The 17,683-nt window shown below is 41.6% G+C and overlaps 1 protein-coding gene across 2 annotated transcripts in view; it reads left to right on the forward strand.

Annotated features, from left to right (window-relative positions):
• Window positions 1-2,864: 2,864 nt before the first annotated feature.
• The window catches only part of rc3h1a (ring finger and CCCH-type domains 1a), a 29,669-nt gene continuing 14,850 nt past the window's right edge, over window positions 2,865-17,683 (forward strand). The window contains exons 1-3 of one of the 2 annotated variants that reach the window (XM_036977915.1): window positions 2,865-3,164; window positions 8,443-8,884; window positions 16,631-16,751. In XM_036977915.1, the coding sequence (XP_036833810.1) occupies window positions 8,654-8,884; window positions 16,631-16,751 (352 nt within the window). In that variant the 5' untranslated portion in view covers window positions 2,865-3,164; window positions 8,443-8,653. The remainder of the gene's footprint in view (window positions 3,165-8,442; window positions 8,885-16,630; window positions 16,752-17,683) is intronic. The other variant, XM_021603435.2, reaches the window with a different exon arrangement.

A 17,683-nucleotide genomic window follows, 5' to 3' on the forward strand; every position in this document is an offset into this window, starting at 1 on the left:
GGGTCTTCCTTTCCTGTGGCGATCCTCATGAGAGCAGGTTTCATCATGGTGCTTGATGGTTTTTGCGCCTGCACTTGAAGAAACGTTCAAAGTTCTTGAAATGTTCTGGATTGACTGACCTTCATGTCTTAAAGTAATGATGGACTGTCCTTTCTCTTTGCTTATTTGAGCTGTTCCTGACATAACATGGACTTGGTATTTTACCAAATAGGGCTATCTTCTGTATACTACCCCTACCATTTCACAACACAACAGATTGGCTCAAACGCATTAAAAAGGAAAGAAATTCCACAAATCAAATCAAATCAAATGTATTTATATAGCCCTTCGTACATCAGCTGATATCTCAAAGTGCTGTACAGAAACCCAGCCTAAAACCCCAAACAGCAAGCAATGCAGGTGTAGAAGCAAATTAACTTTTAACAAGGCACATCTGTTAATTGAAATGCATTCCAGGTGACTACCTCAAGAAGCTGGTTGAGAGAATGCCAAGAGTGTGCAAAGCTGTCATCAAGGCAAAGGGTGGCTACTTTGAAGAATCTCAAATATAAATTATATTTTGATTTGTTTAACACTTTTTTGTTTACTACATGATTCCATATGTGTTATTTCCTAGTTTTGATGTCTTCACTATTATTCTACAATGTAGAATGAGTAGGTGTGTCCAATCCTTTGACTGGTACTGTATATATATATACATAGTGCATTCGAAATGTTTCAGACCCCTTGACTTTTTCCACATTTTGTTACGTTACAGCCTTATTCTAAAATGAATTGAAAACACATTTTCCTCATCAAACTACACACAACACCCCATAATGACAAAGTGAGAAAAAAAACAGAAATACCTTATTTACAGAAGTATTCAGACCCTTTGCTATGAGAATTGAAATTGAGCTCAGGTGCATGATTGATCATCCTTGAGATGTTTCTACAACTTGATTGGAGTCCACCTGTGGTAAATTCAATTGATTGGACATGATTTGGAAAGGCACACACATGTCTACATCAGGTCCCACAGGATTGTGTCGAGGCACAGATCTGGGGAAGGGTAACAAAACATTTCTGCAGCATTGAAGGTACCCAAGAACACAGTGGCCTCCATTCTTACATTGAAGAAGTATGGAACCACCAAAACTCTTCCTAGAGCTGCCGTACATCCAAACTGAGCAATCGTGGGACTAGGGCCTAGGTCGGGGAGGTGACCAAGAACCCGATGGTCCCTCTCACAGAGCTCCAGACTTCCTCTGTGGAGATGGGAGAACCTTCCAGAAGGACAACCATCTCTGCAGCATTCCACCAATCAGGCCTTTATGGGTAGACTGGCCAGACGGAAGCCACCCATCAGTAAAAGGCACATGACAGCCCGCTTGGCATTAGCCAACAGGCACCTAAAGGACTCTCATACCATGAGTAACAAGATTCTCTGGTCTGATGAAACCAAGATTGAGCTCTTTGGCCTGAATGCCAAGCGTCACGTCTGGACGAAACCTGGCACCATCCCTACAGTGAGGCATGGTCAAATCAATGTTTTTCAGTGGCAGGGGCTGGGAGAGTTCACCTCCAAACAGGACAACGACCCTAAGCACACAGCCAAGACCACACAGAAGTGGCTTCGGGACAAGTCTCTGAATGTCCCTTGAGTGGCCCAGCCAGAGCCCGGACTTGAACCCGATCTAACATCTCTGGAGAAAATAGCTGTGCAGCGATGCTCCCCATCCAACCTGACAGAGATTGACAGGATCTGCAGAGAAGAATGGGAGAAACTCCCAAAAATATGGGTGTGCCAACACTGTAGCGTCATACCCAAGAAAGACTTGAGTCTGTAATGACTCGCAAAAAGGTGCTTCAAAAAAGTACTGAGAAAATCGTCTAAATACTCATGCAAATGTGTTAATTTGTTCTTGTTTTTTTGTTGTGAAAATAAATGAAAAAACTGTTTTTGCTTTGTCGTTATGGGGTATTGTGTGTAGATTGAGGGAAAATATTTTTTTCATCCATTGAAGAATAAGGTTAAAGTAACAATGTGTAAAAAGTCAAGGGGTCTGAATACGTTCCGAATGCACGGTGTATATTGAAAAAAAATATTTTGACTGGGCAAGTCAGTAATTTAGGAACAAATTCTTATTTACAACGACAGCCTACCCTTGCCAAACCATCCCTAACCCGGATTTTAAAGTATTCAATGTAGTCCACTAAGTTGGGGCTCCTATGGGTTGTAGCCTCAATGGTGCTGCCCATGCTGTCACAGATGCTATATGGCACAGATATAAAGATGAGTCCTCTATCTATCTTTATGGTCAACACTGCAATAGTCTTGAGGCAGTTGTTTGATGTCTTGAATGACATTCCTCCCAGTTGTCAAATCAGATAAAATTGTAATTGTCACGTGCCCGAAAACAACAGACCTTACAGTGAAACGCTTACTTATAAGCCCTTAACCAACAATGCAGTTTTAAGAAAAAAAGTGTTAAGAAAGTATTTACTAAAATAAAATAAATAAAAAATAGAAAAATAACTAGTAATTAAGGAGCAACAATAAAATAACAGTAGCTGTTGTGTGTGCTGCAGATGGTCAACATAAACAGGGTAGGCCTATGCACAAAGCAAGTTCTCTCCAATTGGTTAAACAGTAAAATCATTGTATTTGATACATTTTAATAACTTTGAGCATGTAACAGTGCAGTCTAACAGTCATATGACTATGCTTTGTGGAGGCTGGGATGGACTATACATGGCTCGTTCAATAACCAATCAGTGCACCTTCCAGCAAAATATTCTGTTCAACAAGTGATATGCTTTGTGGAGGCTGGGATGGACTATACATGGCTCTTTCAATAACCAATCAGTGCAACTTCCAGCAAAATATTCTGTACAACAAAAGTGATTTGCATGTGCAAATTTTTTTATTATGTAAATTACAGTAAAGCATATTTGCAACCTTTTCCTTTTAGAAATTGTGTTATAGTAACCTGCCTATGTGTTACAATTTTTTTTCTCAGGTCTTGCACCTTTCCTTACTGTTTTGGGTGCTGTCTGACACACACCCTACCTAAAAGATAGTAACTCGTTTGCTCGTTACTGCCAGGCTCCAGCTACACCGAGGAAATACAACAATATTATCATAGAAACAGCTGAAGATTGATGGCATTTTATTGGAAATTGTAAGTATATTCTGCCGGCGGGACTACATTAGCTATAAACAGCTAACGTTGGCTAGCTAAGATTTATGTTCGACATGTTTTATTTTTGCGGCAAATTTACGTCTAGCTATGCTAGCAGCTAAGCTAACGTTAGCTAATTAACCGGGCTAGCCGTCCAATCTAGCTGTCGAGCTAGATATTGTTCATGGTTTATTGAGGACCTTAGGTGCATGAAGTAGATTAAAAAAGATTCATTTGTATTTGTGATTACTAGCTAGCTACTTAACTGGTTGGCCGTGTCAATACGTTAACGTTAGCTTGCTCGTAACTTAGCTACGTTAGTTAGCTATCCTAGCTAACGTTTACATGTGTCCACTGAATTTGCATTACTACTTTACCCTTATAGCAAGTTCTCTGTAGCTAGTATTTCTGCTAAAGCTAACTAGATCGAAAGGGCTTGATAGACACAGCGTTATAACTAGTCAAATAGTTAGGTTATATGGGCTTTTGCCAAATGTTGCGATGGGTACCTTTTTTAGCTAGCTAGTAACGTTAACTAGCCTAATTTGAAGTAACTCAGTAGCTAGCTAGCTACTCTTGCATTGTTTCCATTGCACCGTAGTGATATATATTGCTTGCTATGTTTAAATGCTTTTAACTAATACATTTTCAGAGGCCTAACAACTTAAAAACATTTGATCTTACTGCTGTGAAAGTGGAAAACAGAGGAAGTGCCCATGCTATTCAAACTGAGTTCCCAGGTTGTAGTATTCATATATCCAACAGCATAACCAGAGTGAACAGTGAAACAAAACAAAAATGCAACTACTTGTTACTTATAGTGCTTTTTTACATATTCAGGAAAAATGGTGGCTTTGATGATAAAATTGTAAAAACGTATCACAGATACTGGTCTGGATTGAATTGATTTAGTGTAGGGTAATTAATAGGCCTGTGAGTAGTGGTTGTGTAAGACTATATGCAGTTCCTTATTGTTAGCAATTATGAGTCATGGTAAAAAAAAAATGGTTTGGTAGCTGTGAGTGTTTGCATCTGCATCCTCATCATGACTGTATGTCTGCAGTGGCCACAGTTTCCACTATGATTTAGGCCGAGGCCTTACTTGACTTTGTTTGGGACTGATAGAATACAGTCAGCCGGATAGCAAATCACAGAGTTCTACACCGGTAGCCTGTCTAGTTGAAATTGGCTATAAAGGGAACGTTATAAAGGGACCAGCAATTAGGATAGCTAGTGAACATTAATTTGTCAGTGTCACATCATGATTTATATGGCATTTGTAACATGCACAATTGCGTAAGTTAGATGTGAGTAAAAGGGTCTGGCCTAAATACTGTGTGAAATGTAACCACACAGTATGTAGGCCAGGCTATAACAGCCAGACGGTCAGGGGGAGTTGGGTGTAAATTTAGTCATGTAATTGTAACCTCACTTTGGTGAAGGAGTCATAGCTAAGACAGAGGCTGTATTTTATCTAGGCTAGAAGTCACTGCAGGATGTGTCGCATCAGTCTGCGATGAGGGTGAAAGATGAAAACGTAGACCTCAAATCTCTGATTTGAGTTCCACGTAATTCAAACTATTGTGCCTTGTCTTACAGTAACCATATTTCCAATGTCCAGTTATTATGTGAGTAAAGTCATACCAACAACAACAAAATCACACTCATGGTGATGGAATCAGGAAGTGCCGATGCAATTTTATAAATGTTGACAGACAATTTGTTCGTTCGACATGGTGGGATCTTTTTGTGTCGGTAAACTGAATTATGTGACAAATTGCGGTGGAAGCGATTTTCTGCGCAATTGTTGATAGAATAACCATGTTGAGGTAAATTTGCAGTCACGCAGTGCTATGTTGTGTGGCCCTCCCACTACGACTTGAAAAAGCATGTCCAGTTTATTAGGCTACAGATGCTACAAATAATAATGAACTTCACAGGGTGGTGAAAGTGCACGGTGATGAGCTTGATGCTCTTTTCCAATAAATATCCAGGGTGTTAATTTGTATGCTAGTAACATGATGATCAGTGCTTAGCTGCCAATTAACAAATACACATGATCTTTCTCTTTTCCAACTCACCATATAACCTAACCTATCCATTGTCCACTTTATCAGCAAACTGTTGTCTAGAGGGCATACGTGAAAACCAGATTGGACAAGTTTGCCATTTATTGCAACAGTTTGTGTGACAAAACCATCAATATAGTGAAAAATGCTATAGAAACGCATTGAATTTGTTTTTTTAATGTGTACTAACTTTACGTCATCACACACAGCCTTGTATCCGCAGCAAGTCAGCTTGGTGGAAACAAACTTATTGTGGGAAAACGTGCATATTAAAAAAACAAAGTGGACTTTTATAATATTTGCATGATAATCTGTTGCATATAGGATGGAAACCTAACTATTGATGTCAATGGAAGATTTGTGTGGAAGTTGACCTCGGAAGGGCGGCAGGTAGCCGAGCGGTTAAGAGCGTTGGGCCAGTAACCGAAAGGTCACTGTTTTGAATCCCTAAACCGGAAAGGTGGACAAATCTGCCGTTCTGCACTTGAGCATGGCAGTTGACCCCCAACAACAACTGCTCCCTGTGCGCCGAGGATGTCGATTTAAGCGAGCCCCCCCACACCTCTGATTCAGGTTGGGTTAAATGCAGAAGACACATTTTGGTTGATTGGATTCAGTTGTGCAACTGACTAGGTATCCCCTCTCCCTCAATTGCCCTATTTCAAGTAGTTGTAGTTTATGGACAAGGCTGCACTGCATTCACTTATCTATTTGGTCTTGTGTTGTTAGATCACATGCAGACATAGCCTACCTATTACACCATTTTGTTTTGTCCAGAAGTATTAAAGGAAATGACAGATGGCCTTCTGCTACTGCATTTTGAGTGGAACCAGAGCAGTCCCAGGCAGTGACTGCAATGTCTATCAGCCTTCCCAGAAACACATAGGAATATTTCTCTTCTTGGTGTAGATTAGTATATAGTTGAATTTATAAGAGGGTACTTTCCCACTGACTGAGGAAAAGCCCCTGTTGTTCCATTGTCACCTGTTACAGCCAATTCCAAGGCTTAACACACACACATAGCCTGGGACATTCAAATCAAATGTATTTATATAGCCCTTCGTACATCAGCTGATATCTCAAAGTGCTGTACAGAAACCCAGCCTAAAACCCCAAACAGCAAGCAATGCAGGTGTAGAAGCATGGTGGAAAGGAAAAACTCCTTAGAAAGGCCGAAACCTAGAGAGGAACCAGGCTATGTGGGGTGGCCAGTCTTCTGGCTGTGCCGGGTGGAGATTATAACAGAACATGGCCAAGATATTCAAATGTTCATAATTGACCAGCATGGTCAAATAATAATAATCACAGGCAGAACAGTTGAAACTGGAGCAGCAGCACGACCAGGTGGACTAGGGACAGCAAGGAGTCATCATGCCCGGTAGTCCTGAGGCATGGTCCTAGGGCTCAGGTCCTCCGAGAGAGAGAAAGAATTAGAGAGAGCATACTTAAATTCACACAGGACACCGGATAGGACAGGAGAAGTACTCCAGATATAACAAACTGACCCTAGCCCCCCAACACATAAACTACTGCTAGCATAAATACTGGAGGCTGAGACAGGAGGGGTCAGGAGACACTGTGGCCCCATCCGATGACACCTCCCGGACAGGAAGGTGATAACCCCACCCGCTTTGCCAAAGCACAGCCCCCACACCACTAGAGGGATATCTTCAACCACCAACTTACCATCCTGAGACAAGGCCCACAAAGATCTCCGCCACGGCACAACCCAAGGGGGGGCACCAACCCAGAGATTGCAACACTGTGAGGGTGTTTCCTGCTCCTATTTCTTGTGGTGTATGTTGCTACATTCGCCACAGCCCTACTCTGATTGGTAACTCACCCACTGAGTACACCCCTCTGGCTATTTTCATCCTGTGAAATCCTTGTTCAGGTCGAAGACATCGGTTGTGACTTTTTTGACACTGGCCACAAGACCAAATGATGCCTTAGTGACGGGCCGGTGGTGGCACGGGCATGTATGTGAACAAAATATATAATTTGAATGTTACACATGTCCATCTTGAATCAGATACAAGGATACGTGCAGATTTTAGGCAAATTCGAATTACTGTTTTGTTAGGTTTGTTTTTGCTTCCGGGAGCATAAATCAACTGAGAACCTCTTCCTCATTGTTTTCACATGTCAGGTGAGAAAGTGGCAACACTAGGCGCACTAGGCGTTTCTATCTCTGCAGACTAGCTAACCAGTACCAGCATCATGGTGTAGACTATCTTATACTCTGGAAATCCGCAACAAACTAAGAAGTGATTAGCCTCTCTGTCTGTCCACTCATGTTGCAACAGATGCATTTCCATCATATCATCCATACTTCTTGTGGTGAGTCTTTTTATTGTTGGTTGGGTTGTCTTGTTTCGGTGCGTTTGAGAGCACTGCTTGTACAAGAGAGGTTTACACAGCAGACTTTTGTATTGGCATCTATCTTGATATTCAAATCATTTCTAATGGAAAAGAGGAGTTGATACGCACTAATGGGTCACAGCAACATAGCAGCAGAAGTGTTTTTTTTGTCTACAGGCTCAGACATGCTTGTGAAGTGAATCATAGTTCGCCACGTGATTACATAAAGACAATGATTTATTGGAGTGAACCATTTGGTTGTTTCCTGATAGTCATGCTCACGTTGCATAAGGTTTGCCTAATATTAATCATGTGAAACTCCCTTTGGTATGTGATGAGACAGTCGAAATTATGTTTCTTTCCACTCGTTACGCATCAATAATGGAATAACATCTAGCCCAGGGTTTCACTTTTGCAGCTGAAATGTGGCTATTCACTTACGGTAACCTGTTCGTACACAGCAACAAGAAGCAGTCTCTCCCCATTGAAGCCCCAAACTTCCTGTTTTCAGATGAGCGCTTTTTATTGGACAGAGGAAGGGTCTTAAAATAGCCACTAAGTAACTCATCAGCCTGCTGGCATTTAGTGAACACGACTGCTGCTGGGGGATATCCCAACGCTCCCAGACCTCAGTGAAGACAACAGGGGAGTCTCATTGACGTCCTGCTGGTTTTGTCCTTTACTGAAAGGGCAGACAGGTGAATCTGCTGCACCCTTGCTGCTTTTAGCTGGCCATAGCATAGTTAGGTAGTTAAAGCAAATTTGGATGTTTTTTCTTCCCACGGGATTAATCTGTTTGCTCTTTGGGTTTGGTGTATGCAGTTGACTGTTCTCTTTTGTCTTTTCAGGTCATACCACGTACTGAATGTTCATGATGTCTGAACATTTAGAAGAAAATTGATGGTCAGAAGAGTTTTTGATTCCAGTGGAATTTGTCACATCTTTTGCGTCACTTTGTTTTCGAAAAGAAAACGCACTGAAGGATCTACCTTTTTATTTGAAAGGGAAGGCGTTTTGTCGAAGCCATTGTGCTTCCCCTAGTGACCTCTGTGGGTTACAATGCCTGTACAAGCGCCGCAATGGACGGAATTCCTGCTGTGTCCCATCTGCACCCAGCTGTTCGAGGAGAGCGTCCGCAAGCCCATCAGCCTGGGCTGTGGACACACCGTCTGCAAGATGTGCCTGAACAAGCTGCACCGCAAGGCCTGCCCCTTCGACCAGACGGCCATCGCTTCCGACATCGAGCTGCTGCCTGTCAACACTGCCCTACTGCAGCTGGTGGGAGGACAGGTGAGACATAATCTAGGCTGGGTATGTGCTACTTAGATGAGATGCTAGGCAGGTACAACTCGGGTACTAATCAGGTGAGACAGGCTAGGTAGGTGCTACTCGTGTGAGAGGCTAGGTAGGTACTACTCAGATGAGATGCTAGGCTAGGTACTCACTCAATGTCACGTTCACATTCATAAGATTATGAATATTGTTACTGTTGGGACAGGTCCAATGCAAATGTGCGGACAATTGCCCCCCTTATTCTCTCCCCTATTCTCCTAATGACAGTTTGTATCACTTGATGAGGTGAATGTAGGTTATGTTAATGTAGCGTGGGAACGGTACTCAATTGTTTATGCTCATACATGGACTGGTGATGACTGACAAACAAAATATCTGGTTTGGAAAATTGGTATTCTTTCATTTGTCTTGTTGTGTAGTAGCAGTTTACCCGATTCTGGATTGGGACAGATTTATTCTGCTAGTCAATGCAATTTTCCCATTACATTTAGAGACAAAATAACTTTCACTTGTCTTTATATTATTCTGGCTGTTGTACCTAAGTCTTAAAGGGTTCATATTTTGAGTCTTGTGGGAGAGCTACAGTGCATTCGGAAAGTATTCAGACCTTAGACTTTTTCCACATTTTGTTACATTACAGCCTTATTCTAAAATGTATTAAATTGTTTTTTCCCCTCATCAATCTACACACAATACCCCATAATGACAAAGCAAAAACAGGTTTTCAGATTTTTTTGCAAAAACTGAACTGATATAACATTTACTTAAGTATTCAGACCCTTTACTCAGTACATTGAAGCAGCTTTGGCAGCCATTACAGACTTGAGTCTTGAGTATGATGCTACAAGGTTGGCACACCTGTATTTGGGGAGTTTCTCACATTCTTCCCTGCAGATCCTCTAAAGCTCTGTCAGGTTGGATGGGGAGAATCGCTGCACAGCTATTTTCAGGTCTCTCCAGAGATATTAGATTGGGTTCAAGTCCGGCCTCTAGCTGGGGAAACTTAAGGACATTTAGAGACTTGTCCCAAAGCCACTCCTGCGTCGTCTTTGCTGTGTGCTTAGGGTTGTTGTCCTGTTGGAAGGTGAACCTTCGCCCCAGTCAGGTCCTGAGCGCTCTGGAGCAGATTTTCATCAAGGATCTCTCTATACTTTGCTCCTTTCATCTTTGCATCGATCCTGACTAGTTTCCAGTCCCTGCCGCTGAAAAACATCCCCACAGCATGATGCTGCCACCACCATGCTTCCCCGTAGGGATGGTGCCAGGTTTCCTCCAGACGTGACGCTTGCCATTCAGGCCAAAGAGTTCAATCTTGGTTTCATCAGACCAGAGAATATTGTTTCTCATGGTCTGAGTGTCCTTTAGGTGCCTTTTGGCAAACTCCTAGCGGGCTGTCATGTGCCTTTTACTGAGGAGTAGCTTCCGTCTGCCCATTCTACCATAAAGGCCTGATTGATGGAGTGCTGCAGAGATGGTTGTCCTTCTGGAAGGTCCTCCCATCCCCACAGATAACTCTGGAGCTCTGTCAGTGACCATCTGGTTTTTGGTAACCTCCCTGACCAAGGCCCTTCTCCTTCGATTGCTCAGTTTGGCCGGGCCGCCAGCTCTAGGAAGAGTCTTGGTGGTTCCAGACGTGTGTGCCTTTCCAAATCATGTCCAGTCAATTGTATTTACCACAGGTGGACTCCAATCAACTTGTCAAAAAAGCTCAAGAATGATCAATGGTACCAGGATGCACCTGAGCTCAATTTCGAGTCTCATAGCAAAGGATTTGAATACTTATGTAAATTAGGTATTTCTGGGGGGTTTTGGCCAAAGTTTCTAAAAACCTGTTTTGGCTTTTTCCATTATGGGTTATTGTGTGTAGATTTGAGAATTAAAAAAAAAACACAAAAAAGAGAAAAAATATAAATTTCAGAATAAGGCTATAATGTAACAAAATGTGGAAAAAGTCAAGGGGTTTGAATACCTTCCGAATGCACTGTCAGTTTTTTTTCCTTTACAAATTGAAGCCGAACATTGTCAAAACCATTTATCAGTTTGCCTTTCAGGGCCACAAAAAGGTGGTATGCTATCAGTTTCTGCATGATGATCTGTTCTGTTTGTTTCTGTTTGATGTATCAATATCTGTCACGCACAAACAGTCAGTGAATCCCCACTGCTCATTACAATACCACTGTGTCATATTTGTGAGATTTGATCAGAAATATGATACTAGCTTGCTGCTGGTTAGGCTGGTTAGGTGTTTTCATAACTCAACCAATGTTGCACAATAGCTGTTTTTTTTATTTTACCTTTATTTAACTTAACTAAGTCAGTTAAGAACAAATTCTTATTTTCAATGACTGCCTAGGAACAGCCTGTTCAGGGGCAGAATGACAAATTTGTACCTTGTCAGCTCGGGGATTTGAACTTGAAACCTTCCGGTTACTAGTCCAACGCTCTAACCACTAGGCTACCCTACCGCCCCAACTGTCATGAGATGTTTACTGTCCCCAGCGGTTGTTTTATTTAGCTACTGTGACGCATTCGAAGGGATACAGGAAGGACTACTGTTAGTCACAATGTCACAAAGATGAACCTCTGAGAAGGTGAGATGGCCAGAGAGACCACAACTGAGAAGGAAGGGCAAGGAGAGAGTGCACACATGAAAGGTGGGAGGCTAACATGGATCCTGAAGCAGGATTCTGTAGCGCGTGGTCTGGGACTCAGCACACTGTGTGACAGCCATTCTGATTTTTATATATCACCCTGTTGAAGGAATTCTAAATTCCTCTGTATTATTTCCCAATCAGAATTTAATACTCTGTCAATGCATTCGAAGGGTTTGTAAGACCCTTCATTTATAAGAATGGACAGAGCCCCGGTCTTAAAATTCAGGTAACAGCGTTTAATTCAAGAGAGTACTGGTTACATACACATTTTTCCACAGGTTATAAACTGAAAATGACGTCAGCGTTTTCTAAATGTTCTATCTCTTCATGACACGGGTAGAGAGGCCCTATAGTTCTCGAGCCTTCCCTCCTCACCTGAAGCCAAGGTCAGTCAGTATAAATCAGCATTCTAGACAGTCTGGAGATAGTCCGTCCCTGCCATCTGGAGATAGTTCATTCATTTGTACAAAGGAACAGACCGTCATTGTTACTAAACTCCTGACTATATTATATACAATTGGGAATGGGAGCAGGAGACAAAATTCATTATGTACAGTACATAATAGCATTTGGACTAGTCAGTCCTGATTGAAATGTATACATTATTAGTCATCATTGATAAAAATTCCCTTAACACAGCCCACCGATGTTGTGGTCAGAGTTTCCTCTAGTTTTCAGTTGTCGTGCTTATGGCTGTAGCTGTCATGACAATTGATCATCCGGGAATTGTCATGCAAAAAAAACTGCCGGTCTCATGGTAATTGACCGTTAAATGCTAAACGTGTTTATTTTAATGAAGAGCTTCCGAGCACAGCCTACAAGCAACTGATGCAGACCTTTTGGAACATTTTACATTATAAAAAGTATAATGAATCCATTTAATATAGCCTACACCATCACAATAAAGCCATTATTTATGTTAGGCAGGTCTAAAGAAACATTATGATGTAAAGAAAATGTAGCCTATTTCAGAAGAACCGAATAGCAAATTCTGAGTCGTCCTTAAGTTAGGCCCTGATCTGGCTATGCCATATGGCTTTGGGCTGCACTAGTTCATTTAACAGACCAATATTTGCTTATAATTCCTGTGGCATTATTTTATCTGTTTTTATAGTAAGAAGAATATAATTGAACATAGCTGAATAAAATTGAAAGTTTTTTTCCCCCCAAACGATTTCCAAAGTAATGCGCACATTAATAATGTGCGCATTCTGTGTTGAGCAGTTAACAAAGTGATCATTTGAAACATGTCCTCCCATATGCTTAATTTAGAGTTATTCATGCAACTTTAGTTGTGATACAAACCTTAGGCTCTATGTTTCTATCTCTAATACATTTTAAGGCTACATGATGCGACTAATGATTTTTAAAAAGTTCCATGAAAGGCATGCACTCTGCTCTGTTTCTTGTGCATGCTGCACACAGTTCATCACTCTCATTCACAATTTGACAAGCACTTGGTAATATATTCTTAATTTAATCTTGTCTTTTACACACGGCCTACTAATATACAGTTGAAGTCGGGTTGCGTGAGCATTGCGGATGCTATATAGATATGCGGTGTTCATGCCTACAAAGTTCTGATTGGCCTATTAGGAGTGGTTGAATAAGGTTTCTGCAAATATAGGACACAATAGTATCCAATAGTGAGATGTCGACTGAAAGGGAACACTTTTGTACGTGTCGTGCGCACACACACACACACTGACCCAAACACACGCTAAAAAGTATTACCCTTCAACTAAAACAAATACACAGGAAGTCTTACACCCTCAGCAGTTTACTGGAAAAAGTTTTACCCCTTCCCCTTTTAATGCAAATTTTGCCTTTTAGAATGGGAGTGTGTGTGTGCATGAAACTGCACTCGTTTGCAGAGAAACTGAAAGCAAACCTTTGAGCTCCAGTTCGAAGGCTGTTTGTTTGGGGTCCAGTTACTTTTCAAAAAGAGATGTAAGCTAAAAAAAAATACGTAACCTCTGGTAAAAGGGTGTGCCACCATGTTTCATAAATCAACCACCATGCTAGTTGACCTCACTTCCTCATCGGTTGATAAGTTCCCATAGGGTGTTTAAATGAAGTGCTGGTTTGCCCTGTGTTGAAGGCACTCAGCATACTATCTCCATGTGACAAGGAAAAATACTGTTTTATTATGGCCCAAGTAGCTTTGGCAGAGGTAGTATGTGACAGATGTTATGTAACACAGAAAACACTGCCTTACTGCCAACTCCTTGCCTTTGCTACTCTCCACAGTCCTCAGTCCAGATCCTGCTCTTTGTACTCATGGGATATGAATGAATTCACTAAAAGTAGGCCTACACAATGTGTACACATTAATAGATATCTATAAATAGAAGGGGGGCTTTTGGATTTCAAAATGGGAGCAGGCACAGCCAGCAACTGCGGCTGGTTAAGGGTTTGCTGAAATTATGATCTAGAACTTTCCTGCAGCTGGGAGTGCTTGGTGGAGACCTGCATGTCATGTTGGGAGGGATGACGCACGTGTGTGTGTGTCAGAGTTCCTCTTCCTTGGCAAACCCAATGACTCAGCAAACACTGATACTCATTTGCTCCCTCCTCTTACAGCTGCCAAACATCAGAGGTTTGATGGATTGAGGGGAGGGAGAAAGGGAGCGGGAGAGAGGGAAAGGGTGGGTGGGTGCCACACTGGCAAGTCCCGAATCATGACCATCATTAGTAGCTGACCAAACTTGCTAATGGACGGTCACTAATGGCCTGGTACTCAGCACTTTATTGTCCCTCTTATCACTCTGACAGCAATGCAAATGCGATCAAATCAAATCCTATAAGCCCATGTTGCACAACATTTCTATAGGTAATGTGATGCAATTGTGTGATAAAACAAATTTGATGGCCTCTATTAAAAAGAAGATTCCATCAGCTTTCTATTGGCTACCCCTACTATATTTATTTGAAAACTTTCCTAATACTAAGCACATTGCTTACAACTGGAGTAGCCTACCTGGCTGGCATGAAAACGACCCGCGGGAAAAGCGTTCTCCAAGTGCATACAGATTACATGTCTTTTTCCCCCCTGCCCCTGTTCTGACAGGTGCATGATAATGGCCCGTTCTAAATCAAGACAAATTTCACACATAATATTTAGTATATTTTATAGACTAGATTAAATTGAGAATGGTCTGATGGGTGAGAATATTATAATTGATGCCCAATGTGTGGTAAGAAACAGCATGTGCTGTTTAAATAGTTGAATGCATCACGTAGCCTAGCCCATACGCCTAGATGTTTTGATAAGGTTCGTATCCCAACTAAAGTGTCCAAATAACTCTAAGCATAGCCTATAGGCCTAGAACTCCTGGGACAGAGTTGGAGAGCCCAACGCCTACAGAGCCTAGTGAAACGTGTTCTTACAAGCCCAGTCATTGCACAATCGCGTTAGAAACCAGTTTGACTGGCCACAGTTTAAAAGAGGTCTCGTGCAGCTATTGATTGCTCAATTCTTAAATTTAAGCACATTAATCCGCTTTACAACCGGTGTAGCCTACCAGGCTAATTCGTAAATTTCACCGCACGTACCCTCTATTTGCTATTCGAGAGCAAGCTACGGATGTTGTTTTTTTGGCAGGGCCATTCTGAATCAATAAATAATTCCACACATAGAGTTGAAGTCAGAAGTTTACATTCACCTTAGCCAAATACATTTAAACACCGTTTTTCACAATTCCTGACATTTTTAATCCTAGTAGATATTCCCTATCTTAGGTCAGTTAGGATGACCACTTTATTTTAAGAATGTGAAATGTTTCATTCAGCTTTTATTTCTTTCATCACATTCCCAGTGGGTCAGAAATTTACATGAACTCAATTAGTATTTGGTAGCATAGCCTTTAAATTATTTAACTTGGGTCAAATGTTTCGGGTAGCCTTCCCCAAGCTTCCCACAATACGTTGGGTGAATTTTGGCTCATTCCTTCTGACAGAGCTGGTGTAACTGAGTCAGGTTTGTAGGCCTCCTTGCTCGCACACGCTTTTTCAGTTCTGCCCACAAATTTTCTATAGGACTGAGGTCAGGGCTTTGTGATGGCCGCTCCAATACCTTGACTTTATTGTCCTTTATCTTCTTATGGCTGCATCCCTTGTTCTCAATTTCTGCCTGGAGACACCCTAATCTAACTGCCTGTAGCTCAGCCCCAGAGGCAAGGAAATGCATATTCTTGGTATCATTTGAATGGAAACATTCTGAAGTTTGTGGAAATGTTAATTGAATGTAAGAGAATATAACAATAGATCTGATAGAAAGAAAGAGCATACGTTTTCTGTCTTGTTGTTGTAGCATCTTTCTAGAATAGGATGCTGGGGATAATTTTGATGGATAACACGAGGGCAAGTGTAGTTGTGCAAAGTTTCAGACTGACAACTTCAGGAATGGGTGAGCTACATGACATTTAGCATGAAGTCACAGAGGTGTCCCACACAAGTTGCCCAAATGTACCCAAGTGGCCGAATTGGTGAAATGATATAACTATATACAACAGTGCAAATAACTATATACAACATATCAAAAAGCAATTCTAACACACAAATGTTTTTATAAAAATGTTTTTAAAAATGTTTAAAAAAAACGGGGGTAGACCCTCAGTCCTCTACACAATATTTTGCTGCTGGTGCCATGTCCCATAGCAGTCTCTTTCTGCTGTAAAGCAGAGGCAAACTGAACAAGTGGTGCAGGTGATGGGGAACATCATGCGACACAGAACACAACGACTCCTCCATGCTGTGCCCTTTTGGCCCTGAGGCACATTCATGCCTGCAGTTATGAACTTTGGCATATGAACACCCCTGGAGGCAGAGGTAGAGGGGGCAGAGGTAGAGGGGGCAGAATGTGATGTAGTGGACTTCGTGCTATAGCCAGCAAGCTCCTGGGTGAGCAGCTCCCTGAAAGGCTAGCTGTGATATGGGGAGCTGTACATTAATATAGTGTATCATTTTTTTTGTCCCTTAAATTCAGTCCGTTTATATGCAGTGTCTCTCTCACACACACACAATGGAAATGGAAACTATATTTAAACGTGTGTGTTGTGACCATGGTGTGTCTGTTTTGTCTCCCCAGGTGCCCAAACGGCAGACTACCACCTTGCTGACGGGGCCAGAGGACATAGCCCACTATGAGGAAGCCAGTGATTGTGTGGAGGAGCTGGCTCTGTACCTGAAACCACTGAGCAACAGCAGAGGTCAGTCAGACACCACCTCATCCTGCTCACCGTCACAACCATGGCTCATTAATTATGGGAAAAGCTTCTATTCACCCTGCATTAATTTCTCAACATATCATATTTAATAGCATCAGATTCACACACTCTCCCTTTGTATCATGACAATCCACATTCTATTCTAGTGCACTAGTTTTCAGTGCCTGTGAAGAAGTATTTGCCTCCTTTCTGATTCTCTATTTTTGCTTGCTTTTGATACTATCAGATCTTCAACCAAAACCTAACATTTGATAAAGGGAACCTGAGTTTACAAATAACAGAAAAATGGATACTTCAAAGTTATGCAACACCCAATCCCCCTGTGTGGAAAAAGTCATTTCCCCCGTTACACTCTAACTGGTTATGCCACATGTATCTACAATGACTGCAACCAAATATTTCCGGTAGTTGTTGATCAGTCTGCACCTGTACATAGCCCATCTATAATTTAGCCCAAACAACTACCTCTTTCCCTACTTTATTTATTTATTTAGCTCCTTTGCACCCCATTATTTATATCTCTACTTTGCACATTCATCCACTGCAAATCAACCATTCCAGTGTTTTACTTGCTATATTGTATTTACTTCGCCACCATGGCCTTTTTTTTGCCTTTACCTCCCTTATCTCACCTCATTTGCTCACATTGTATATAGACTTGTTTTTCTACTGTATTATTGACTGTATGTTTGTTTTACTCCATGTGTAACTCTGTGTTGTTGTATGTGTCAAACTGCTTTGTTTTATCTTGGCCAGGTCGCAATTGTAAATGAGAACTTGTTCTCAACTTGCCTACCTGGTTAAATAAATAAATAGATAAATAAAGTCTCTCACATCGCTGTGGAGAAATTAAGGCCCACTCTTGCATGCAGAACCGCCTCGTCAAAGTCCAGACCTAATCCCAATTGAGATGT

Source organism: Oncorhynchus mykiss, chromosome 5 (genome assembly GCF_013265735.2).
Source record: "Oncorhynchus mykiss isolate Arlee chromosome 5, USDA_OmykA_1.1, whole genome shotgun sequence".
Classification (NCBI taxonomy): domain Eukaryota; kingdom Metazoa; phylum Chordata; class Actinopteri; order Salmoniformes; family Salmonidae; genus Oncorhynchus; species Oncorhynchus mykiss.